Genomic DNA, 26,747 nt, shown 5'->3' with positions numbered 1-26,747 from the left:
CGGTAAGTCAGGAGAAGGATGAACGGATATGCTGAATTCACTTACAACCTCTGTGTTTATAATAACTATAATTTTCCCCATGACTTTGCCATCCTGACTTTGATTTTACTTATAAACCTTTCCCTTATATTAAAGAATCAGCCTAAAAATAGGCTTAGATTTTAAACTGTTCTTTAGTAGTATATTTTGACTTCTGAAAAAGTTGACTTAATTGTATCACCTGAAAACTTAAACATAGTCCCTTTTAAGAAACGTGTCCAGTAATTCAAAAAAAGAACTTCAATATCTTAATGTTCTTGAAGCAGTATGTTTTTCAATCTAAAGGAATCTTTCCAATTTTAGCTCTTTAAAAAAAACTCATTTTGAAGAAGCATTTACATGAAGTCCTGCAATTCCTTCAGGTTCAGCTTCAGTTCTGTTCATAAAATTACATTAAACACATTATTATGAATACAAAACGAAAAAGCAGATCTGTTGAATCATAACGTCTTGGGGTGAACCCGGTCATGAGAATTTTGAGAAGTACACGTGATTTTGAAGCACTGATTTAATAAGCTTTCAGTAAGTTTTGTCGGTTGCATTCACAGTAGAGTAACTGCGAAGGGAAATGAGTGACGCTGGGACTAAGTTAGAAGAGCTGCCGATGCTCCCATTTTCCTTGGTGTAGCTCTTGCTCTTTAAGGTGTGTAGGGAGTGGGAGGGCGGCTCTAGAGGTGACGGGATTGGCTGCTGAAACTTCGCCCCCTTCCCTGCCCTTGCAGCTTTTCTTTGCGGGGGAGGAGAGGAAGGGAGAGGCGGCGAGTCAGGGCAGCTTTCACTGTCGGGTATCTTAGAGAGGGGTGAGCTGACAGGTTCCCCGGAAGAAGCCTGTCTACCGCTGCGGAGGACCGCCTCCGCGGCAGCGATGGACTCTCGGCCCGGGGCGTGGATTCTTCCAGCCCAAACCCGACGATCCGTCTAGCCCAGGTATGTTCACTAACGAGGTCAGGGGTTTAAGAAAGGAAAACGGCCCGTGAAACTGGTCAGGGCTGTCGTCCACTGCACTTTACCGGAGCATCGTCCAAGACGGCTCTTGGGCGAACTGTCAGACAAGATCCCGTACAGGATGCAACGGCCTGGACCGGGAAGCGTTTGAGTTTTCATTGAGAATAGGAAGAAAATTCTTCCCACCTCTCCTTTAACCTTATATGAGGTAATAGCCAACTTCTACCGTTAAAGAAACAAAACTCAGAAACGGAGGGGAGCGAATACAGGCTGGTTTTTGGGGATTTGTAGTTCCGACCCATTCCTTCGCGTAGTTTCCGCTTCCGTTCACGACTGGGCTGAACAGAACACACCTTCCGTCCGCGACTCCTCCGCGGTCCTCAGACGGACACGTCACTGCTCGACCCTCAACCAAACTGCTGCGAGCGAGTTCTTTCCGCGCTCTCGCTCTCACGAGCGGGCCTATCACCGCTCGGCGGTTGAACCGAGTCCCGCCTCCCCGCTGCTAAGTGATATCTGTATTGTCCAGTTAAAAAGCGGGAATGCGGCTTTGTCCACGCCTCCGAGCCTGACAGACAGTTCCGCGATCCTATCGCTCTCACTAAGTATCAGATCGGCCCTGAGCCAGCCAATGGGGAGCGGCCCGGGAGGCCGACCCGGCGCTGCCAGGGTTGGCTGCGCCGCTGAACGCTGAACGGATGGTAGAGGGAGCCCAGCGGAGTCTTGAGGGACGCGGCTCAGGTGAGAAGGCCTTAGGATATGATTTCAGAATTAGCGGCAGGTGCAGTCGCAGGCGTTGGTGGGGCTGAGCGAAGTGCAGGTGGTGGGGCTCAAACGGCGTGGGGCTTGGGTGCAGAACAGAGTCGAGGGCCTTGCAGAGGAGGGGGCGTGGGGCGTGGCGTGGGGACATCCTAGAATGGGAGGATGTGAGGGTCTGGGATGGGGCGTGCGCTTAGGCCCGGAGGGCGTGGGAAAGATAGGATCCTGGGACTAGTCCTGGAGGGGATGGCGCTTCGAATGCCAAGGTGGTGGGGTGTCTCGCGGTGCCTGGTGTTAGAGGGGTTGAGCTTTTTGAACGTGGGAGACAGGGAGGAGGGACCTGCAGGAGCGAGCAGAAGTCGGGGAAGGTGTGAGAAAGTGCGTAGGCGAACGGGGTGGGCAAGTTGCCGTCTTGGGAATTGGGTGGAACAGGGAGGCCCCAGCTTGCAGGCACAGTTGAGGTGGAGGACAGATGCCAAGTGTTCTAAGAAAAGTGTCTTTGCCTTTACTTACTTTGGGGTGTGCGAAAACGCCAGACACTACAGTATGGAAACTCCCGTAAGGTCCTGGCCTAAATTACCAGCTCCTTTACTCAGTTTTCAGGTAGAGGTTCTAGCACTCATTTACCCCGCTTACACTTAGAGGCGGAAGGAGCCTATCACCTCAGTGATGGTATGTTTTCCCATTTCAGCGTTGGAGAAAACAAGTACAAACCTGAGGGATGTGGCTGGATTATTGACTTCCTGGAGTTAGGTGTTTATTTTTTATTGCAAGATAAGGTTTTCCTTTGGGATTATAATTAAAACAAGTGTAGAGCTGCCCCTCTGGGACGGTTAATTATGGAAAAGACGATGGACTTCTCACGGTTGGAGCTAGGAGTGTATGATTCCTCATGCCTTCCACCTAGTCCAGTGTTATTTCCCTCCTCTTTTCCTCTAGTAATGCTGGGGGAAAGATCAGGAGGGATCCAGATTCCTTTTTTCCCCCTGCAGTCTTGTACAGTGTTGCATATTCTTTATTATTATATTCTTTAGCACTTAGCCCTCGACCAGCTTACGGTTTAAGTGCTGTCTTAAATGGAAATGGCTAAGCTCCTAATTAGTGCTAATAAATCTTGTCCATTAAGTGATCACCATTCTGAATAGTCTACAGACTACCTCCCTCAACATTTTATTTTACTCTAGCAACCCCCACCCCAGCCCGAGTTTTTTTGTTTTTGTTTTTGTTTTTTTGCTTTGATAGGAAAATTTTCTTTTCCTTCCAGCTTGTCATCTGGTTCCATGAGCTGTGTCTGGTACCAGAGGCTTAAATCAGCAGTGTCAATTACAGAGATGCTTTGAACAGCTTATTGGAAGTGGTGTAGCTCTAAACAGTAGTTACAGTGTGATGTAAAGGATTGAAAGTACAGTGATTTGTGTATGTGTGAGTCCCTCTCTTCTTGACTGCATGCCTGTAACTGCGTTAGGGGTCAGTCATACTCTTTAGTTGACCCTGCAACCCCATGGGAATTTGGAACAGAAAGAAGTTTGTAGCCAATCAGTTGAAGCTGAAATTTAGGTTTGTAAACTGTGCTGATCCAGTCATGACTTCTGTTTTTCAGCTTTCCGCTTTCACTGCTATACTTAGTCCCTGCTTTCTTTCATACATTCCTGCCTTTTCTTGAATGCTCTCTTTCTCCATATAATTATTTTTTCTATTCCCTGTCTTTCCTATTTTCTTTGCATGTCATCCTCCAACCCCCCTTTGCTCTATACGTGGTTTTTTTACTCCTGTTGTACCACACTTGCCAGTTGTGCTTAGGTACTTGTCAGCTTTGAGAACTAGGAAACAGAATTACGGTTTTGGGGTCTCGTCAGTCCTTTTCATTCCTAATTCACAGACCTGACATGCCTACTTCCTTACCAGTTGGTCATAATTCAGTCAGGGCTTGGGAATTAGTGTTAGTCCTGACCCTCTCTGGTGTGTTCACTACCTCCTGTCTCTGTGGTTCTCTACCACCCTAAAATATGAAAGTGAATTAGGTAAATTGAAGATGTTTAATATCTTATGGTCTTGACTTTTCCATTTTAGCTATTTGAGTGTCATCTGTTGCCACCCATTGATGTCAAGATGACTAAACTGGGATTTTTGCGGTTGTCCTATGAGAAGCAGGACACACTTCTGAAGCTTCTAATTCTGTCGATGGCTGCTGTGTTATGTGAGTGTGCATGTGGACCTCGTTCTTTGGCTGTGGAAAGGAGAAAATCTTGAAAAAAGTCAACAGTGGCTTTCTTAAGTGCCTTACTTTTCTCAGCAGATTGTAATGTATTCTTTTTGCTGTTCTCGATCAGTATAATTTTAAGAAAGCAAAATCGAAGAAACGCAAGCATTATAGAAGTTGGGGCTAATGATCATCTGGGAAAGAACGGGCCACATGCTGTGCTGATTCTGTTTTCTCATGGGGTCGAGAGCGCCCGGTGACCCTGGGATACTGAACTTTGTAAAGGACATTTGTTCTCTGTAATTGGTTACCTTAGTATTTCTGAAGGTCGCTCCAGAACTTACTCTGTTTTCTTAGAGTTTTCTGGCTCTTTATGAGTCATAAGGCATGATTGCCTTACCTCTTAGTTTGCTGCAAAGATAAGGTTATGGGGAGGGGATATATAAAAGACGACTGCTTAAATCGAACACGGTATTATTAGTACATATTGTTGAATGTATTGTCATAGGCCTTGATAATAAGTAGTTAAATGTGTCCTACTTAAGTGGAAAAAGTAGGTGTCATTGTCAGGGGACAGTGAACTTTGTTTCTTCTGTGTGTATTTATCCAGAAATGGATAAATACTTTATTCAAAGATCAATTTATATATGATATGCTCTTTTTATATACTCATGTTATATACTATATACTCATTTTATATACTACTAATCTCTATAATATTAATATCTACTATTGTTTTTCATGGTACATTACCGTTAAAATGTTGGTTCTCTGGTTTTTGCAGCGTTCTCCACTCGTCTTTTTGCCGTCCTGAGATTTGAAAGTGTCATCCATGAATTTGATCCGTGAGTACCTTTGCTTGGTCTGGTATTTCCTTTAGGAAGCATTCAGGTTCATGGGTTTCAAATTCAGATTCCAGTCAGCTCTCAGTGATGGGGATGTATTTGCTATACATTTAGAGGGGGAAATCCCTCAAGTTTTCCAAAGGCAATACTGTCTCCTTTTGAAATATTTCTGTTGGAATTTGAGACCAAGTGAGTCTGTCAAGTTCATACAGAATGGCAGAGGCACTGCTGGTAAAGCTGCCTGTCACCTAAGATCTGGCCAGGCTGAGAGAAGTCTGGCTTCTCAGCTTGATTGACTGTTACTGGTACAGATTGAGGGGAAGGGGCCTGTGCCTGCTGTGTGTTTGAGGCTCAGAGGAAAAATCACAAGTCATGAACTTGAGATTCATGACTTTTCCCTGTTTAACAATTTGTATAATAGAAATTGGGCCTATGAGTTAAGTTTTAAGACATTGGGGAAAATCTGAAGCTGGGAGTTTGACTAGGGATTTTGGTTTATTAGATAAAAAAAGATACAGATGAAAGACATTTACTGAGCTTCATTTTGTTCCAAACACTGTTTTACAGATTATCTCTAAATCCTTACAATAACCCTGTGAGATAGAGGTACTGTTATCTCCTTTTTACATATGTGTCTGAGGCTGGGAGAGGCTATTCAAGGTTATACGTATAGTAAGTGGAGGAGCCAAGATTTGAATCTAGATTTGTCTATCTCTAGACACTGGAGTTATATATATGACACTGTGCTATATTGTCTAAAGTTAAGGCTTAATTAAAAATTTAGAGGGCCAGAATCATATGTTCTCGAAGCATCATTGATATCTTAAAAATAGCATATTCAGAGCATTGATTCAAGTTTAATACCTGCATGTATTTGCAGATTTGTCATATTGTTTTGTGCAGATGTTTGAAAGCACTTTGGAGACCTACAGATACTTTCTTTGGGGCCTCCCAAAGCAATTTATATTTTTTCTCATGGAGGAAACATATCCTTTCATTTCTCGATCACCAGTCTGTTAGGGCTTTTTCTCTGACCCTGTAGATGAGCACACACTGAGATGAGATGGTCAGTGAAGCAAGAGCATCTGCTCTGCAGTCGGAGAGCCGGAAGGGACTGTAGGGATCATGTGATTTAACACTTCCTTTTGCACAGCAGGAAACTGAGTGCAGGGTGAGACCCCAGCCCAGACCTACTCCCACTAGCTTATACTTACCCCACTTCACTCAGCCTCTCCCTCGGTTAGGTAAAGGACTCAGTTCTGACACATGTTGACTGCCTGTACCCTCATCCCTTCTGTCTCCCTGACAGTTACCAAAATAACATTCATCAGCAACAGCAGAAGGATAAAGATTTCTGCCATCTGCTACCTCTGCTTACTGCAGCTGCTAAAACTCGACTGACCAAGGAGGAAATGGGGTTAGAGGGGTGGGCAGGAAAGATGGTCAGTCATTACTATCTGTAGTAATTAAACAGTGCCTTATATTTTATTATTCATTTATATTTTTATTATTTATAGTTTTTTGTCTTTATTTTTTATTTATTTTTAAATGAGAAATTTAAGAGAAGCGGTTACATAGCTTGGACCTGAAGAACTGTCTTTCTGTGTATAACTCAGTATTTTATATCAAATATTTTTAATATAACCTGTATTTTTATGCTACTATGTAGGTGGCATTCAAAACTATTTTAAATAACAACATGAGTAGATCTAATTACAAGTTTAGAGAGTGATTAAGAAGTTTGTGTTGTGGAGTGGACTAAAAAATTTTTCATCTTGCATACAGTGTTATACCCACATCTTTAGAGCTGCTCATCACTTGAGGTTATCCATGTGTCTGTGTGTGGTATGAAAATGTTCTTTTGTGTGTTCATGTCACTTGAAAAGAGCCCAAATCTATCAGTGCCCACATCTCAGCTGTCCTGTCTTTTGGGTCCTTGAAGTTTCTCACTGGGACTGATGCCTCCTGCATGTCAGCCTGGTGAAGTATCCTGCTTGAGTGTTTCCTTACAAGTTTAGGCTCCAGTCGCGTTTTCTTAAGAAAGAAGCAGTGCTTTAGCTGAGATAAGAATGAAGCTAGAAATGAGGAGACCCTCATGCTTGGCATACTTTTTTGGTACCAAACTGACTTTTATTGGAGTAATGGGAAGTTCCTCAAATTTTGTAAACCTGAGAAGCAAAATGCACTGCAGGCTGGGGCAAGCACCTGAGCATGAAGGGGAGAAGACACATCTTTCCTTTTCTCACTGTAGGTACTTTAATTACCGGACTACCCGCTTCCTGGCTGAGGAGGGATTTTATAAATTCCATAACTGGTTTGATGACCGGGCCTGGTACCCTTTGGGACGAATCATTGGAGGAACAATTTACCCAGGTGAGGGGAATAGGATTTTTTTTTCTTCACAGAAATAAGATATTTGTATATAATGGAACAGTTTCTTTTATTTTTAATGTCATTTTGTGATACTTGTCATTTCATTCTGATTACAAATTCCTAAAAATACAGTTTATATAGAAAGGAGACCATGTATGGGAGAGTGTGGGTGGTTAGCTTTTCATGAATTCTGGACTTCGGATTGAATCCTTAGGGGGGAAATTTATAGGCTTCCTGCAGTTGCTGTGTTAGGATTTCTGGTGGTTTGTCAAGACCTGTGTTGTCACTTATTGATACTTGGGTTTCCCTTTCTCTTTCCCTTAAGTCCTTTGTCTTTCTGGGATAACTTAATGGCGTTTCTTCTTCCTGTTGCAGGCTTAATGATCACCTCCGCTGCAATCTACCATGTCCTCCATTTTTTCCACATCACCATCGACATTCGGAATGTCTGTGTGTTCCTGGCCCCTCTCTTCTCTTCCTTCACTACCATCGTCACGTACCACCTCACCAAAGAGCTCAAGGTGAAGGACTGGGGTGACAGGCGGCTCGGGAATGACTGTTGTTTACCTCTCTAGTCGATGTTGAAGGGTGGGGGACTGAGAGCCTTGGAAGCGCAGAGAGCCGGAGGCTAGAGAGCTTCTGCTGAGCTGAATTACCGGGTTCACTCCAGCCTTCCCTAGGATATGTGGTTTCTTATCATTAACAACTCTTTGTCCTGATAAGAGAACATTTGAAGTTCAAATATAAATTGGTGCCTATGGAAAACGAATCACTTGAAATGCGAAATGTGAGGTTTAGATTTTGAAGTCCTCACAATCTAAGGGAGAGAAAAAATAACTACAAGAACTATTCCAAAGTGATTAGTGCTTCCTGCTGGAAATGGACACTGAGCAATTATTTGTTGTTGTTGTTGTTTTAAACATTTATTTAAAAATTCTTAAACCGCTTGGCTTTTGTAGTAGACTTCATAATACTGGCTCTCTTTCTAGGTTGCTGCATTGCTGACCCTGGCTCCTGGGTGCTATTCTTAGTTTGTGACTGTGGTGTCAGGAGGATACCCGAGAGGTGATGAACTAGCAGGAGGGCTTGGGAAGCTTGAGTTTGGAAGCTTTTTCATCTTCTCCTTGCTGCCCTTTTCCAAATTTGACTCTTATTAATAGACAAGTCCTTCCTCTTGTGGAGTGTGGGTTGCATTTTGTTGTTCCTCTCTCCTGAGTTCACAGATTGCCTAGGAATATTCCAACTTTATCATCTGAGCTCCTGGCATCTTTAGTCCAAATAGATTATCACCTCTCTTTGTTGGTTTTTTAGCTCAAGTAATTATGATCTTCCCTTAACTGTCTTTGCAGAGCTTTTAGAGGTGTGACTGGTGTTCCTGCGGTGCGCAGGTATTGTTAGGGATAGGGACTCATAAGTCTGGGGATACTCCAGCCAAACAGCCCATTCTGGGGCAGCATCTGGGGCACCTGACAGCTTACCTGGTTTGTCTGTCCTCAGCATGTGTGTACTCGGTTTCAGACTTGGTGTCGTCGAGGGGAATCGGTTGTGAAGTATTTAGCTTTCTTGTGCTGTGAACATTTCTAGCATTTTTAGCATCACATCTGCCTTGGAAAGTGTCGGACTGTTCTCTGGGCCCATTATGAGCAGAATGGACTAGTGGATCCTGTTCTCCTCTCTCGGGTATGTATTGTGTTAACCTCCTGTTCTCCCTCCTTTCTTGCAGGATGCAGGAGCTGGACTTCTTGCTGCTGCCATGATTGCTGTAGTTCCTGGCTATATCTCCCGGTCTGTGGCTGGCTCCTACGATAATGAAGGTAAGATTTCAAGCACTGAAGAGGGTCTGTTGACCTCGTTGTCCAGTAGAGCTTCATGAGTAGCAGTAGACTGTGGGTTCGGCCCTGTTATTTAGCAGTAGCAAAAATAGTATCTGGGTGAGAAGTCTAGAAATGTACAGCGAGGGACCTCAGACAGGTTTATGTTCTCTCTCTGTCATTTCCTCCAGAAAGGTAGCTGGTAATTTTCCAAGGCCTTTGCCTCGTCTCTGTACTCCTAAAAGTAGAGTTAAGTGTTAGTGTTGAATGGTGCTATTGTTTTAAAACTGTAATCATTTGCTTCATTCTCCTAGATAAGAGGAATGGATATTCTTTAAACTGTAATGACATTCAGTGACTTATTTTCAATTCAGCCTGTATTTATTGAATGTTATTAGTGAAACACAGTGTTAGATGTTACGAAGATAGATAATGAATAAAATTATTTTAGCCTACAGTTAAGGAATTACAGAGATAGATAATGAATAAAGTTATGTTGGCCCATAATCTATTAATGAAGATTAATGTGGACCTATGAAAATAACAAATAACAGGCAGATAGTATTATGCGCCATGAGAGAAGTACGAGCAGAGTACTCTGGGAATGTAGTGAGAGGAGAGATTAACTCAGGTTTGCGGATCAGGGAAGGCTTTTCAGAAGTAGTTGTGATGGAACTGGGCCGTGAAGTTGGAACTTCATTCGACAGATGCTAAGGAGAGGCCCAGTCAGGGTGTAAGGACCAGCTTGTGGGAGGATGGAGAAGCAGGGGGTGCCTGGCGGTCCGGGATTATCTTTAGGACTAAAGTAGCAGGGAGTTTAGTCCTGGAGAGAGCAGTAGTGATCATGGCGAACGCTCACTGTGTGCTTGCTGTGGGCTGGGTTCTGTTCTCAGTGCTGTACAGGCAGTAGCTGAATTTGTCTTCACGACACTTGGTGAAGTAGATACTGTTATGGACTCTTCTAGGAAAGTGAGGCAAAGAGTTGTTAGAGTAGTTATACTATTAATGGGTAGAGATCTGAGCTATGAATCCAGATAGTTTGTTCCGGAACAGTATTAAATAGGATTCCAGCATGGCCTTTTATTGAATTTTTGTGTTCTTTCTGCAGGGATTGCCATCTTTTGCATGCTGCTCACCTACTACATGTGGATCAAAGCAGTAAAGACTGGTTCCATCTATTGGGCAGCGAAGTGTGCCCTTGCTTATTTCTACATGGTAATTTTTCACATCTTTCTTCCAGGAGTCTCTCTGTGTCTCAGTACCTATTGGGATCAACTGATAGAAATTGGAAGTAACTCTTGGGCTTTGAGACCATGGACTGGAGGCTAGAAGTCTTAATTGTCCCTTGTATCCATACAAAGCCTAAACCAAGGTGGACAAGGATATCCCTTTTAAAATAGGAAGCTGGAGATAATTTTTTTAATTTTTAAAGGTCTCCAGATACTGTATTTCTTATGGGTACATATTGGTTGGCCAACTCTCTTTTCTAGTATGTTCTTCTTAAATTTCCCCTTTTCTAATGTGTTTCTTTTCTGTTCGATCTTTTGTAAACACTGAAACTCCTTCCCTTAACTGCTTCCACTTGCTCACGTTTCCCATGTACCCCTAAGTCCTCCCTGTAACCTTGCACTAGGCTGCATCCAGGTAAGCCCTGAGGGTTGGGGCCCTCTTGTTCTGTGATTGTGATGGCAGGAGCCATGGAGAACAGGGGATTGAGTTACAGCAATGGGTGTTAAGTTGATTTTCCTATTTAAAGAAGTCAGCTATTTAAACTCTTTAAGCCACTTGGCATAAATTAAGTTTTTGCTTATTATAAAGAGATGTTCTTTAAAAAGCTCGCAGGTAATATGCTAAGGTATAATGGCAGTGGAGCAAGGACGAGTGCTCAGAGGAACTGTTCTGTTTTGTCCTGTCCTAGGTCTCTTCGTGGGGAGGGTATGTGTTCTTGATCAACTTGATCCCTCTTCACGTGCTGGTGCTCATGCTCACGGGACGTTTCTCCCACCGGATCTACGTGGCCTACTGTACTGTTTACTGCCTGGGCACCATCCTTTCCATGCAGATCTCCTTTGTGGGTTTCCAGGTGAGTCCTAGACAGGGTGAAGTTTTTAGTTTCTTCTACTTTTTCTAAGCAGCTCCAACTAGATTGATTTATCTTAGATTCTAGTGAGGATAGTAAAAACTTATTCACAGGTCTGGCTTTGGACTGCCTGTGTTAACTGAAGCAACAGAATCGTTGGTCATTAAAGTCTGCCTCCTGGAGTGTGTTAATATTTTCTCATGAAGTTTGAATTTAATGACTCTTACTTTGCCTTAGGTTTATGGGAGGAGGAGGGATATTTTGGCTGAACTTGAATTGATGTGAGTGATCAAAGTTATATGTTTTCCAGTCCTTTTTAATGCAAATGACCCCATTTAATAGTAATGACCCCTGAACTTCTTAATAGGGCCTTAGTGAAAGTCCTATAGGAAGCAAAGCACAAACCTTACAATCACATTACCCCACAGGGTTAAGAAACAGCTGTTAAGTCAGAGAATAATGTGGTGTGTTTGATTTCTCATGTAAAATTCTTAAGAAAGTGGAACCCTTATTCAGGTCAGTAAGTATTTCTTTACTGATCACCTACTATGTGCAGTTTACTGATAACTGGGAAATGTAAGAAATGAAAATCAGTTCTAGTCCTTAAGGAAGTCACAGTCTTGATGGGAAAGAAGCACCGCAGCTTCTCTGTACTGTGTGGTTCTAGAAATGTAGTTCGTGGAGCAGCAGCATCTCGGCATTTGTTAGAAATGCAAATTCTGAGGACCTGCCACAGACCCACTGAGTCAGAGACTTGGGCGGTGGGGCTCAGCAGTCTATGTCTAAATACTCCTTTGTCTTTTCCCCTGCCATGGTTATGATGCCTTGTGGTTTGAGAACCACTGGCCTAAGTGATGGCAGAGATCTCAGTGTGTGGAATATGGAGGGGAGTGATGGATTTCAGTTGGGCAGATTAGAAGGAAATGGTATGTGCATTGGGCCTTGACTGATGAGAATTTCAGTGAATGCAAATTTTGGGATAATGAGAAAATTGCAGTTGAGGCTAAAGAAATAGCCTGAGCAAAGGCCAGAAATGATAGAGTATGGTACAGTCTGGGGGACTCCAAATATTCTTTGGAAAATGTGACAGCTGAATTAGACTGTATCCTAGAATGGCCCTAATTCCTTGGTGGCCTCAGAACTCGTTTGATTCTCTGGTCTGAACTTGATCAGGATAATTCAGGTCAAGGCTGGACCCATCCTTTTCCTAATATTCTCATACATATGCTTTCACCTGCAGCCCGTTCTGTCATCAGAGCACATGGCAGCCTTCGGGGTCTTTGGTCTCTGCCAGATCCATGCCTTTGTGGATTATCTGCGCAGCAAGTTGAATCCACAGCAATTTGAAGTTCTTTTCCGAAGTGTCATCTCCCTGGTAGGCTTTGTCCTTCTCACCGTGGGAGCTCTCCTCATGCTGACAGGTAGGGAAGGCCTTTAGTATTAAGTGTAATTGGGTACTAACATAGAATAAACTCCAAAAATAAGGGTTATTTCCTGACCACAGAACGGTTCGTTCTTTTCTTCCAGTTTCTCTTTTGATTTCAAGCATATAAAGTCTGACTTTCACACATTCAGTCCTCTTGTCAGCCAGTGTTTGGATTCAGCATAGCAAAGAATATCTTACTAGAGCAGCTCTTAATCTCAGAAAAACCATGCTTGGTGACAGGACTGTATCTTACCATGCTAATCTGTCACCTCTTTTTTTTTTTTTTCCCCTTTTCTTTCCTGTTGGTCAGGTGGGAGAGGGCCTAGCATTGCTTACCATACCCCACGGCACGCCTCATCTAAGCCTGTGTGCACTAAAGCATGGCTGTTCTGTTTGGTTAGCATGCCATGTTTCCCTCCTTCCTTCATTTTCCTCCCTTCCACGATTCAGAGGCTGTTTTGATTTTGCCTGAGACTCTGGTGTATTGTGTAATTCAGAGCAGCACTAGAGGACAGAGTGACTTAGTTCATTGAGTTGGCCTTGGTTTGACCAGATTTGGCCTAAAACCCTTCTAGGAGTCTCTTCTGCCTCCCTTCCCTCTAAGTTTATATACAGCCCAACTTTATTCTGCTGGTTCTGCTGGCAAAAGTTCTCTCAAGTTTGAAAGAAAGTAAGGAGTGAAATTCTCAAAGTATTGGTGGCGTTTAAATAAAAACCTAGTCCTTCTCAGTCTCAGAAAATCTTATTAAAATGGAAAGTGATAAGTTAGGATTGGGTGTTTTGTCTCAGAAATAATTGTGAAATATTTGTTACCACTTTGCTGGCAGGAAAAATATCCCCCTGGACAGGGCGTTTCTACTCGCTGCTGGATCCTTCATATGCTAAGAACAACATCCCCATCATTGCCTCCGTGTCTGAGCACCAGCCTACGACCTGGTCCTCATACTATTTTGACCTGCAGCTTCTTGTCTTCATGTTTCCAGGTCTGTTTGCCTTGTTCTGAAGTGGCCTTCTGTCTAAGAATCACCATTTGACTCTAACTTACCTTCTGGCCATTTCAGATATGTTTTAGAATTTATCAGTGGTAGGGCACTTTTTTTTTTTTAGAATAGCTTTTGTTTTTTTCTTATTATGAAAGTAAATTGTCTCGTAAAAATATAGACAATTTTTTAAAAAATAAATATTTTAGGAGTTCTCACCACATCTGTTGTTACTGTTAGCATTTTGATGTATATTCATCCAGTTATTTATTGATGAGAAGTCAGATGGTGCAGCTTTTTCCTCTGATTTAAAAAATTTCATAATCATGATAATTATGTTATTTTGTGTTATTTTAGAGAAATAATATTTAAGATATATCATTCGTTAGTTTTTTTAAGTACAGAGGTGTGTAGAGAAGACGGCAAATGGTCCATAATCTTCTGCAGCAGTATTTTAATTGATATATTTCATTCTATATTATAAAGCGTCTGTAATTAAGTACCTTCTTAATGCTGAGCATTTAGGTGGTTTCAGAATTTTTTGCTATTTTGGGGAGTGCCATGGTGATCTTTGCATGTATTTATGATTGTCTTTTCATCAGCTGCTGACTTCTTTTCACTTTTCCCTCTGTAGTTGGACTCTATTACTGCTTTAGCAACCTGTCTGATGCCCGGATTTTCATCATCATGTATGGTGTGACCAGCATGTACTTTTCAGCTGTAATGGTGAGCAAGGCCCTCAGTCCTAGCAGACCTTTCCACCCCTAGCTCTGAGGTTTCTCCCCCCCTGCATGGCAGGATTCAGGAAGTACCCGCGATTGTGTACATGCTTCCTTCTGACATCTGAGGGGCTGAGTTATAAAGCTCCCACCGTTGTTGATCCTTCCCAGGAAGGTGAGGGGCACCCATCATTCTGATTGTGGGGCCCAGCTTTCTTGGATTCAGAACCTTGTATGAGGGAGAGGTGCTTTGACACTCGTTGGAGAAGGTGACTGGGCAGGTTCGTTCTCAGCTCTTTCTGGTGTCTTAAAAAGGGAGGTGATGTTTTTTCCTTAAAGGCCTGGGTACTGAGTGCTAGGTTATTAGAAGAGAGATTTCATATATTGCAGTAGGACAGTATTTCTCATGCTTTCTTGACCCCAAACCACAGTTAAGAAATACATTTTATGTCATTTCTCAGGATGTGTAATGGATAAACAATCTTTAAAAAAATACATACTTCTAAAAAGTAAGCAAAATCAAAATTTTTAAAGAAGAAATATAATTCTACTGTAGATGTATCAAATATTTTCTCTTCTATTTTGTTCTGTTCCACTAACAAATCATGTTTGTTGAAAACCCCTAAGCTGATGATAGGTTGACGTCTGTAATTTGTAGAATACCGATTAGATTGTGCTTCCTGCTTTTTAGGTGCGTCTGATGCTGGTGTTGGCGCCTGTTATGTGCATTCTTTCTGGCATTGGAGTCTCTCAAGTGCTGTCCACTTATATGAAGAATTTGGACATAAGTCGACCAGACAAGAAGAGCAAGAAACAACAGGATTCTACCTACCCTATTAAGAATGAAGTGAGAATTTAGCAATGCAAAGAATAGGCTTGGGGAACTGTGTGTTTGAGTGTGTGTGTGTGTGTGTGTGTGTGTGTGTTTGTGTATGTATGCATGTATTGTGGGGGTTTTTTTGATTGAGGAGGAGTAAGGTAGAGCACTGCCACAGGTGGTCGGAATTAACTCACGTAGCCTCTGACTTTGATTCATCTCGTCTGTATTATTGACGGTGTGTAAGAAGCAGTTCTGTGTTGTGTAAATTTAATTTGGTTTACAACACAATTCTTCCTTGTTTAGGTGGCAAGTGGCATGATTCTGGTCATGGCTTTCTTTCTCATCACCTACACGTTTCATTCAACCTGGGTGACCAGTGAGGCCTACTCTTCCCCCTCCATCGTGCTGTCTGCTCGCGGTGGGGACGGCAGTAGGATCATTTTTGATGACTTTCGAGAAGCGTACTACTGGCTCCGTCACAATACTCCAGAGGTGAAGATTTGGGAGGAGAGGGATTGTGGAGTAGGAGGAGGGGGGAGACATTTGATGTTACAGCGAATTAAGTAGCTTTTAGATGGTTGGAAAGCTTGGAGAAATTGGGACTGTGGCACTCTGGTGTTCCAGCCTTAAAGGTCTGCCTTCGTTTAATTCAGGATTTCTGCTACAGTGACCCTTACTGGTAATTATCTGCACTCTGCTCAGGCACTTGTATTGACAGCATGGAGATTCTGTCATGAGGTAGACCAGCCAAATTACAGAAGAAGAAAAAAATTTAAAAATAAGTAATACATGATCATTGTAGAAAAATCAGAAAATAGAACCAAGAAAAAGAATATTTTCCATAAAGGATCACCTAATGACTACTCTTAACATTTTGGTTTATACCTTTTGGGAATCTGAACTCATTTCCTCTCCAGTAGCTACTGGGAATGGCACTTCTGACTTAGATTATTACAGGAATTCCTTAATCTGTAATCCTTAAACCTTGGTCATTATCCTGTGATTTGTTCCCCCTTTTTCTGTCAGCTCCCTTCTTTATGGTAACTGATTTTTGTGATATTATATAAGGTCATTTATTTAATACAGTTACGTGATCACACCAGGCTATTTATTTGAAAATATTACATAGTCCCCTCCACTCACCACCCCATTAATGCTTATTTGTGTAAGGTGATCTGGGATGAAAGTATTGGCAGTGTTTGGTTGTGTAATTTGCATCGAGATTTCATGATTGTATATAAATGTAGGCCAGGTGCCAAGACTTGCTTTCTTGTTAGGGATGCGTTATTTTATGAAGATACTGGTTAACAAGCCGTATCTCACTTCTATCAGATGCCCTTTACTCTTCTTGTATTTGATTTTTGGAGGCAGTGAGATCTTGTTTTTTCCATTTCCTGTTCTTCTCTCAGGATGCGAAGGTCATGTCCTGGTGGGATTATGGCTACCAGATCACAGCTATGGCGAATCGGACAATTTTAGTGGATAATAACACGTGGAATAATACCCACATTTCTCGAGTAGGGCAGGTAAGGTGAAGGGGTCCTTTGAGTGTTTGCTGCACAGGCTAGTGGGAAATATTCTCCATGAGGAATCATATGACCTGAAATTTTGCTCTGAGAAACGTGCATGTGTTTTTCTAGGCAATGGCATCCACAGAAGAAAAAGCCTATGAGATCATGAGGGAGCTTGATGTTAGCTATGTGCTGGTCATTTTTGGAGGCCTTACTGGGTATTCCTCTGATGGTAATGTACTTGATTCTGTTTCTAGCTACAAGGCATAGATTCTAAGAAAACTGGGTAAATCTCCTGTTTTTCAGTCCTTTTACTGATATCTCATCAACATATTTTCTTGGATGGGGAAATTCCTAAGTATTTGCAACTTGAGGTTTCGTTATTTTGATTTCTTTTTGGCAGTAAGTACAAAGTAGATGTAAAGAATTCTCATGTAGGTTTGGCATGCTGAAATTGTCTAAAGGCCTAGGAGTAGTTCCACGGCCAGTAAACAACAAAGAACATAAGGCTTCTGAAAATGAGCTCAATAATTAGCATGTTTTAGTGAATTTAAGCCATAGAGTCATCTCCCAACTTAAAAAGTTTATATATATATGTTTGGCACTTGTTCCCCATGATTATTAGCAAAACCATATGTTTAGATGGATCATCCAAATATAGTTGTTTGCCTTAAAAAAAAAACTTCAAAACTTAAAGTATTATCTGTTTAAACTTGAAAGTGATGAACACTTCTGAAGATTTATAATAAAAAACAGTAGTTCTCTGCCCTTAAACCTAAACCACCTTATAACATCAGTTCCCAGGAAAATTATTCCTTCAGTTGTTTCTCCTAGTACTTATGTGCATATTTCTAAATAATATGTATATTTTGCTATTCATTTATTGGTCATTTTAGATACCCTGTACCAACTCTTACTATGGTAGATAAGGAATTTAGTTCTTTGTATGATCCCTTTCCCCTTTCCTCCTTGCACCTTCTCTCTAGAGTTAATGTTCAGTTTTTGGTTAAATCCAGATAAAGTGTTTTCAAAATCATGACTAAGTAAATATTATTTACTGCTGAGTCAGCCGGTGCACCATGGTTACATTCTTATCTAGAATAATTTGTTTTCCTCCGGTTAATAATTACCTCGTATTTCTATCGCAATTTTCTTTGAATATATGGTTGCTTCTTAAAGATGTTCAAATTTTAGATTATGTCTGGCTTCTGATATTGACAGACTTAATAAATCCACCTGGACAGTATGTATAAAGTGTCAGTACAAAGTAGTCAGACCAGTGTCCTTGAGTGTCTTGTATAAGCGGAGGGAGAGTGAGGGTAGCAGGGATGTGTTCCCGCGGACTTGAACTTTCACAGGCAGTTGCATCAGCACTGGTTGTGTGTGTTACAGGTTTTTTCTTTCTGATAATAGTATATGCAAGTACTACAGAAAAGTGTGGATGTATGTGTGCATATGTGTTTTTATATATATGAATGTACACATGTATGTGGTAGAAAGGGGTGGTTCCCTGAAATCTTTAATGTTCCATGATATATATATGTGTCTACCACATTTTATTTATTCATCCGTCGATAGACTTAGGTTGTTTCCATGTCTTGGCTGTTGTGAATAATGCTGCAGTGAACATGGGGGTGCAGATACCTCTTTAGGATAGTGATTTCATATCTTTATCCCCAGAAGTGAGCTTGCTGATCACTTGGTAGTTCTGTTTTTAATTTTTGAGGAATCTGCATACTGATTCCTGTAGCGTCTGTACCAATTTACTCTCCCACCAGCGGTGCACAAGATTTCCCTTTTCTTAACATCGTCATCAGCACATCGCTTGTCTTTCTGACGAGAGCTGTTCTCACAGGTATGAGGTGATACCTTGTTGTGGTTTTGATTTGCATTTCCCTAATGATTAGTGACATTGAGCACCTTTTCTTGTATCTGTTGGCCATTTGAATATCTCCTTTGGAAAAATATCTTTTCAGATCTTTTGCCCATTTTTAATTGGATCTTTTTTTGCTATTGAATTACATGAGTTCCTTATATATTTTAGATATTTACCCCTTATTTGATATATGGTTTGCAAATATTTTCTCCCTTTCCGTAGGTTGCCTTTCAATTTTGTTCATCATTTCTTTTGCTGTGCACTCTTCCATTTTTGTCAAAGCTTCTCAGGGTTTTGCTTCAGACATAACTGCCAGGAAGCTCTGATATCAGTGCTCTGAGACAGTTGAGTTGATGCTCTGGGATTTTATGTTTGGTCCTGTTTCTGGCTGTGTGATGTAGGCAAGTCTGTGCCTCAGTTTTTCTGTTTGAAAGATGGAGGTAAGACTGTAGACACTACATGAGCATAATAATATTTATTGAATACTTACTATGTGACAAGCAATATGTAAGGTAACACGCTCCTACTCATAATGCTCAAGCAGCCCTATTGCAGATACCCTTATTTTTCTAATTTGACAGATGAGGAAACTGAAGCACAGAGAGTTTCAGTAACCTGCTCAAGGTCACCCACCTAGAATTGGCAGTGCTAGAATTTAAACCCAGACAGTTTAGATCCAGAGTCTGTGTTCTTAACCACTGTGATTTCCCTGGAACTCTTTATGGTAGGACAGTAGGGATCTTGTTTTCTTACAGATCAATGATGCTGCTTCTGCTAACTGTTCATTTCCCTGAAGCATGTGGAGGAGATACAGGGAGTGACATATTCTAAGAGATAACCTGAGTTGATGGTGGTGTCAGTAATTATGGAGCCTGGTTGTGTGTGTGACATAGAAATGTTGACATCTCACAGGTGTGCTTCAGAGGTTTGTAAATTTGCAACTGTAGGTCAAGAGGGAATACGTTCTGTCTTCTATACCTTTCTGGTAAAGCTACTCCTCCCTGGGTCAGTGTTGTCCAATAGAAATATAATGGGAGCCACGTGTCATTTAAAATTTCCTGTTAGCCACATCAAGATAAGTAAAAAGAAACAGGGGCAGTGAACTTAATAATTTTATTTAACTGAATACATCTAAGACATTACGTTAATATGTAACCAAGATATTTTACCCGTTTTATTTTGTTTTATTTGGGGCTAAGTCTTAGAAAGCCAGTGTGTATTTTATACTTACAGCACATCTTAATTTGGACTAGCCATATTTCACATGTCAGTAGCTACATGTGGCCAGTAGCTGATATATTGGACAGCTCAGCCCCAGCTAATACCTGGGACTAATTACAGTTGTGACATAAGTATGGGCCAATAGCATGGGATTTCAGGAGTCTATAGGAAAATCTATAGAAAAAGCTGAAGAAGTTTTGGCCGTACATTAACTTTCTAATTTCTGTAAATTAGAACTAAATGGTACTACACTCCACTGGGGAAATACCAGGGGGAGTTTTCTTAGAAATAGTGGCCTTCCATTAGATGATTTAACTCCAGCAGCCTTTGTAATGCAGCAGTTTTTTCTTTTTCTTTATTTTTCTAGACATCAACAAATTCCTGTGGATGGTCCGGATTGGAGGGAGCACAGATACAGGCAAACATATCAAGGAGCATGATTATTACACTCCAACTGGGGAGTTCCGTGTGGACCGCGAGGGTTCTCCCGTGCTGCTGAACTGCCTTATGTACAAGATGTGTTACTACCGCTTTGGACAGGTCTACACGGAGGCCAGTGAGTGACTCTAGTAATAATAACAACAGGAATAGCTAACATGTCGAGTGGTTTTTATATGCCAGACACTGCTCTGAGTGCTTTATACCTATTAATTCATTTAACCCTCACAACAGTCCAAAAGATGGATACTAATGGTATTCCCTTTTTATATATGAGGAAATTGAGGTACAAACAGGTTCCATAACAGCCCAGAGTCAAATAACTAGCGCAGAATCAGGTTAAACTCAGGCAGCCTGGCTCTAGATTTTGTGCTTTTACCCGTTACTTTTGGTTGCCTTTCAGAAAAGTTATTGTAGTGGAGAAAGGAATGTGAAGGGGGATAGAGGGAGGCAGAGGACTTGATGTTCCTTGGGGGAGGCGGGTACAGCTCAGTGGTAGTGTGCACGCTTAGCATGCATGAGGTCCTGGGCTCAGTCCCTACTACCTCCATTTAAAGGGGAGGGGCTTTACATTTCTTCAGATAAATACATTGAAAGTAATTTGATTAGTTGAGTCTTTCCTTCTGACTTCAGTTTCTTAGTTCAGCAGTAGGGACAGTTTTTCCAAGCAGATGCAAGTCTTCGACAGCTGATGGGTTCTTCTCTGTTCCTTGGAAGGGTTACTAGTGTGTCACAAAGGCCTCTGGGTGGTGATCCTCAGGAGTCGAGGGCCTTGGAGGTCAGCCCTGTATCTCTTGGAAGAGATAACCTCCACGGACTCTGCCAGGCGTCGTCTTGGAGAGGACTGGAGTTAGGGTAACACTTGATTTGCCCTTACTGCCTGAGGTCCTTTTCCGCAGTCCCTACTCTCTACACAAACTGCGAGCTGAGGAATGACATTCCAGGTTGATGATTTATCAGATTGGTGTACTATTTCCTTAGGGGTCAGCACTGTAGAAAGAAGTGTGTCTCCTTTTTTGTCCCTTTCTAGAGCGTCCACCAGGCTATGATCGTGTTCGGAATGCCGAGATTGGGAATAAAGACTTTGAACTTGATGTCCTGGAGGAAGCATATACCACAGAGCACTGGCTAGTCAGGATATACAAGGTGAGCAGATGGTGCACTGTGGAAGCAGCTCCCTCGCCTCAGCGCGGGCCACGTTTCTAAAACGGGGATTTTTTAATGTCTGAAAAGTAGCTTGCAACTCAGAATTTTACTGTTTTTTACTTTATGTTGTTAGAGAGTAGACACCCCAGTTGGCTGTGGTTGCAGTGGTTGCAGTGGTATTTCTCCTGTTGAGGCTAGACTTGATCTGTGTTAGTGATTAGCAGGCTTGTGGGGGGAAGGAGGGAGAGGGGTGGGTGTGTGTGTGTGTGTGTGGAGAGAGAGAGGGGTGTGTGTGTGTGTGTGTGTGTGTGTGTGTGTTCAAACTACATTTTCTTCCTTCCCACTGAAGAATTTATGGCATAGAGAGGCACATAGAAGTGTGTTGTATCTCATACATAAGAGAAGGTTGAGAACCATTGATCTGTTTGGAAGGTAGATATTACAGCTCCTCACAGAGGTGCTCCAAGGCTAAGCAGAGAGTAGCTGGTCTCAAACCAGTGCTCGTTTAATCCCGAAACCAAAACAGGCAGCAGAATCCAACATAATCTCTCCCCATCTGGGTGAATCCAGCTCAGTAGAGAAGCTCTCCCATGGTGATGTGATTAGAAATATTAAACTGATACCTTTATGTTGTAGGTGAAGGACCTGGATAATCGAGGCTTGTCAAGGACATAAATGTTACGACCAGCTCTGATCTGCTTCGCACTGAGCGCGTCACATTTAGGGCGCTGAAGACATTTTAAAAATATGCAGTGTATAAGAACAGAAGACCATGGAATTAGAACTGTCTGGACGTTTTGCCCTGGGCAGTGTGGGCTGGGCCAAATGGAATGATTTTTATATTTCTGAGCAGGTTACCAAATGAAATGTCATGGCTTTACTTTGGTCAATTAAAGGGGGGAATTTTTTTTTTTAATGTGCCTTATTTGTTTTGACTTATGACTGATTTGAGGAAGCTTAAAGTTTCTGCTGGGCTGAGAGAAGGACGGAGGGCAGACCTCACCCATGCTCTTAGCTCCCTGAATGGGCCTGGTAGGGGCATTCTGTCTTTTTCTCTCAAATCAGGAAGACTGTCAAGGACTAGCTCAGATCCTACATATACAAACAATTTTGTCATTTCAAAAACTGCAGCACCTAACACGATGCCTTGCACATGGTGGGTGCTCAATAAATTTGTTCTGAATGAATAAACATTTGTGGGGCCAGGAAGAGTGCCATTTCTGGGCAGAAGAGGTAGCTGTGTTGCCATCATATCTGCTATCAACATTTCCTGTCCTTAGAGGCTCTTTGACTACAAGGGACAGAGGGTGGCTAGCCAGACCTGATCTCACCAGTATTCTTTGGGACTAGCTAGGTATTTTGTTTTCGAGCAGGAATAAACCCAGTAAGACTAAATCAGTCGTTTTGAAGACTTAAGGCAAACAGTGAAATTATTCTTGACGAGAGGAAGAAATTCCTTCAGCATTACATACAGAACTTGATGGTCAATAGGTGTTTTTGAATTAGCTGAAGTATAACCATACCTATCTATTTGAAATCTAGCTTTTCAGAACTCTCACTTATCCATGATACAGTAAATGTCTCTTTGCTCATATCCTTTAGCTTACACACTAAAACCGTGTGGTTATTTAAAGGTGAGCTTCTCTCCCCCTTAGTCTCAGCCTTTTTGTTACTGTGTATCACTAACAAGCTCCATAGTCTGGTTTTGAAGCCTTTGCTAAGTAAGTTAAGAAAAGCACAGGAGTCTCATCATCGATATTTAACGTCAGGACAAACAGCCTTACATTCAGTTACGTAGGATGTTTTATGTATTTTAAAACATAAGACATGTATCGGTGATGTATATAAACCCTTAGTTATTAAAAAAAGAATACAAGGTAACTCTTTACTGTTAACCTGTTTAAGAAACAGGAGCAATGATGGGACTTTTGGATAAGTCAGATGGTGCTCCTGAGGGTATGCCATCTCTCCCTGGACACCCAGGGAACAGCCTCCCATGCTAGTTTATGTACCAGGTGCTCCAACTGTGGGTGATACTTAGGTTTGATGTAAGATTTGATTTACTGTATGTAAATACATGACTTGGTTTATTTACAGAATTCCTCCCTAGTGGAAGAGGTATTTTGAGGTTTTTGTTCATTTTGTTTCTGACCAATATGAGTAATACTAGTTAGAGATCATTAGTGATTTTCCTCTGTAGGAGATGGGATAATGGTTTATCACTACAGTTGTTGCTCTTAAAATTTTAATTTTGTTACTTTCTAGGCTACATGAAGCTACAGTTTAAAGAAATTTACTTCTCATTTCCATTGTTACAGTGCATTTAGTGTAAAAAAAAAACCAAATAGTTCTATAAAAACAACACTGTCTTCCATCCCACAGAGGTACCCACTTTCAACTCTGCTGATTCTCACATTACTTACCTGCATGTCATTAAATAACTTGCTTTATTTTGCTATGTGTTGGATTTTTTCAATTTTAGGTGTCATCTGTTGGCCTTCTGGTGTGCAGATTGAGGATTTAGCTCTTTCTCACCATCCTGCTAGGCCCATGGACACACATATTCTTACTGTCCTGTCCTGTTTAGGTTAGCTCAGCAGTTTTTACCTTAAGGCTTTTCACAACTAGGCCAAGTGATACAGTGTTGCTTTTTTTTTCTTCCATAACTTTTTTTTGGAGGGATTTTTTTCATTTGTTTTTGTGCTTGTCACTAATTTCTCCCTGAACTCTCCATTTGTGCCAGCTTCCTTTTAATATGTTCAGACTCGTTGGATAGTCATTCTCAGAGATGTCTTCTGTTTTGGTACTTTCTGATTTGGTTTACTCTCCAGGTTTCTTGCACACCTCTTGGATTGATGTATCCTCTCACTGTCATATTGTGTGTTAATCCCCTGACTTCTTTGTTGATTTATCACCACTAACTACCTTCCTGAGAAAATGTGTGGGAGCTAAATTTGCTGACATCTTTGAGTGTCTCTTGTCACTTGATTCAGAGGTTGGCTAGGTATGGAGTTCCAGGTTGGGAATAACTTTTCCTTAGAATTATTTTGAAGGTATTGGCTCATTGTTTTCTATGTTCTAAATGTTGAGAAATGCAATGCTATTCTGATTCTTAATTTTTTTTTGTATGTGTCCATTCCCAGACCTCTTAGTATATTCTCTTTGTATATAATATTTCCTTCCCAGACCTCTTAGTATATTCTCTTTGTATATAATATTTTGAAAATTTACCAATGATGTGTCTTAGAATGGGTCATCCATTGTACTGGGTACTCTTAAACTTGGAAAGCTCAAGTTTGGAGAAGTTTGTATAGAGAAAGTATTGAAAGTCAAATTCTTCTGCCTGGGAAATTTTCTTGAGTTATTTGTGGATTCCACCAACTCCTTTTCTGTTGTTGAAAAATAAGTTATTTGGGTTTTGATTAGTCTCCCAATATTCTTAAATTTACTCTTCTTTTTTCCATCTTTAATCTTCCTTCTGGGAGATTTTCTAAACTTTTTTCCCTATCTATTTAGTTTTCTTTTTTTTCTGCTATCTTTTTTTTTAATGTCCAAGAGCTTTTTTTGTTTGAGTATTCCTTTGTTTGGACATCTTTCATATTAAAGTCCTTTTCAAATTCTTGCTTGTCTGCTCTTTTTAAAGAGTGGGACCCTAAAAAGCTGATGGGAAGGTCTGTTTGGGGTAGGGTGGAGCTTATTGAATGTGGGCTTCATTCTCCTGTGATCTGGCTGACTTGTTACATTAGGAGATCCCTGATATTGGTATCTTTAGATCGTCTACATAGGTAAGGTTCCCTCGAGAAAGCTTTAACGTCCTCTTAAGGATACAAGCCAGGTTGCTAGATTTCTGGGAGTAAAGTGAGGAAAGAAGGCTTAGAGATTCAACCTTGAGTGCAGTAGTTAAACTTAATCCCTTTGTTTTCACTAACATACCCAGCCTTAACTGTGCCTGAGGCTCTCCAGTTCAGATAACCATGTGTTTACCCTCTCAAATCTTGTACCAGCTTTGTGGAGGGGCAGTTCCTTGGGTACACAGAGGAGGGAGGGGATCCAAGGGTCTGTTTGCTTCATATACAGTCTTTCAACAACCTGCCTGTTGTCTTTTAGCCCCACCTTCACCTCAATTATCAGTTGTCACTAATTCAACTTCAGCCTTTAGGGAGTTCTCTGATGTAAATAAATCAAGTTGCTTTCCTGCTTTCCCATTGCTGGCTTTAGGCTTCTTTCATTCATTTAAATTAATTATCTCTTATCTAAAGACTTCCCACTAAGCAAAAATTTTGTTTTTCATACCGTTTGTGGGTTACTGCCTTTTAAAAAGTTACTATTTTAAGTTAGTAAATTTTACTATTATTAATTTAATATTTACTGTTAAAATTGACTATATTTTAGTAAGCTTTTAGAAGAGAACAGAGGTTATCGTGTCCACCTCTTCTCCCTTCAGCCTGAAATGTGTATACCTTATTTTTTTAGACTAAGCTACCCCTTAATTCTGTCCAGACACAAAGGAACTGTGTAGGTCCTCTACCTTTCTTCATATTCTTTGTTTGCAGCACACAGTGCCAGAAACTAGAGAAAATGGAGTAAATGATCTGGAAAACTTACTTTATTACATGAAGCCTACGCTGTGACGTCATAGTTAGAAACTTCTCACATACGCATTTCAAGAATGTTCTGGTCTTGGTTTTTGTCCCTGACTTTGCTTCTTTAAATCAAATTGTGCGCTTCTGTGTAACATATTTTACACTATTACAAATGAAGAGCCAGTTACGCTCAGTGTTTGTGTGTGGCCCAGTTTTGAGAATTTGACGGAGATGATTTTGCCTGAGCCTTGAGTTCCAGTCTAGTTCACTGTCAAGGGGGAGTAACTATTTCAATTTTTTCACATTAGTTTGTTCTCCAGCTAGTCCACTTCCCACAATTTACTTACCCACCAAAATTGGTTACTCTGCTTTTAAAATTTGCATCGTAAAATGCAACCTTTTTCCCTTCTGCCTGCCCATTTCGTACACACCAATAAGAGAGGAGGTAGAACTAAGCTATGTAGCTGCATTTATTCAGTAAGTTTGGGTTGAGGTATTGTTTTGCAGCCTGTTCAGACAAGACAAGGCAAAACTGGTCATCCTGACATTACTTCAAACTACAAAAGAACAGCTCTCTTCGTCCTGATGCCTTCCCACCCGCCTTCCGTGCGGTCGGTCTTGGATGCTTCTCGCTCCCACCACCTTTTATTCTTCAGAGGATCAGTTCTCAACAGCTGTTCCTAGCTTCTTGGCTCTAGTTTTATCGGGGCCGCGCTATAAAGTTACAGAAGCAACACTGATGGAGTGTGATCCCCAACCCTGCCAGGCAGCGGGGCGAGGTGCTCGGACGTCGGTCGGGCGGCGGGCAGAGAGCCGGGCGGGGCCCGCGTTTGGGCCCGGAGGTCATTCGCACCGAGGCGGCCGGCTGTTCTTAGGTCTCTTCAGCCAGGATCTCCTCCGACTCCAAAGTAACCCGGGCTCGGCCGGCCCGAGCCTGCGCGGAACGTCGGCGCCGGCTCCAGGTGCGGCCAGTCT

General features: G+C 41.6%; 1 protein-coding gene across 2 annotated transcripts; it reads left to right on the top strand.

Moving 5' to 3' along the window:
* Window positions 1-812: 812 nt before the first annotated feature.
* STT3A (STT3 oligosaccharyltransferase complex catalytic subunit A) lies at window positions 813-22,105 on the top strand. Of its 2 annotated transcripts, none has more exons than XM_015244096.3 (18): window positions 813-966; window positions 3,814-3,940; window positions 4,728-4,788; window positions 7,040-7,161; window positions 7,537-7,682; window positions 8,885-8,975; window positions 10,081-10,187; window positions 10,891-11,055; window positions 12,293-12,473; window positions 13,306-13,461; window positions 14,093-14,184; window positions 14,869-15,024; window positions 15,301-15,489; window positions 16,407-16,523; window positions 16,638-16,740; window positions 19,973-20,161; window positions 21,074-21,189; window positions 21,826-22,105. In XM_015244096.3, the coding sequence occupies exons 2-18, from the start codon at window positions 3,853-3,855 to the stop codon at window positions 21,862-21,864; spliced, it is 2,118 nt and encodes a 705-aa protein (XP_015099582.1). In that variant the 5' UTR covers window positions 813-966; window positions 3,814-3,852; the 3' UTR covers window positions 21,865-22,105. The 2 variants fall into 2 exon arrangements, with proteins under 2 accessions (XP_015099582.1, XP_006209914.1); XM_006209852.4 differs by lacking the exon at window positions 813-966 and adding an exon at window positions 1,581-1,725.
* The last annotated feature ends 4,642 nt before the right edge of the window (window positions 22,106-26,747 follow it).

Source organism: Vicugna pacos, chromosome 33 (assembly GCF_048564905.1).
Source record: "Vicugna pacos chromosome 33, VicPac4, whole genome shotgun sequence".
In the NCBI taxonomy this organism is placed as follows: Eukaryota; Metazoa; Chordata; class Mammalia; order Artiodactyla; family Camelidae; genus Vicugna; species Vicugna pacos.
This window is presented reverse-complemented; position numbering and strand designations above follow the sequence as displayed.

What these genes read in the sequence shown, in the direction of transcription:
- STT3A (XM_015244096.3), top strand. Translation starts at nt 3,853, where the DNA reads ATGACTAAACTGGGATTTTTGCGGTTGTCCTATGAGAAGCAGGACACA. An exon ending in TCTCCTTTGTGGGTTTCCAG is followed by an intron (nt 11,056 to 12,292) that starts GTGAGTCCTAGA and finishes TTTCACCTGCAG; the next exon opens with CCCGTTCTGTCATCAGAGCA. An exon ending in AGCTCTCCTCATGCTGACAG is followed by an intron (nt 12,474 to 13,305) that starts GTAGGGAAGGCC and finishes CTTTGCTGGCAG; the next exon opens with GAAAAATATCCCCCTGGACA.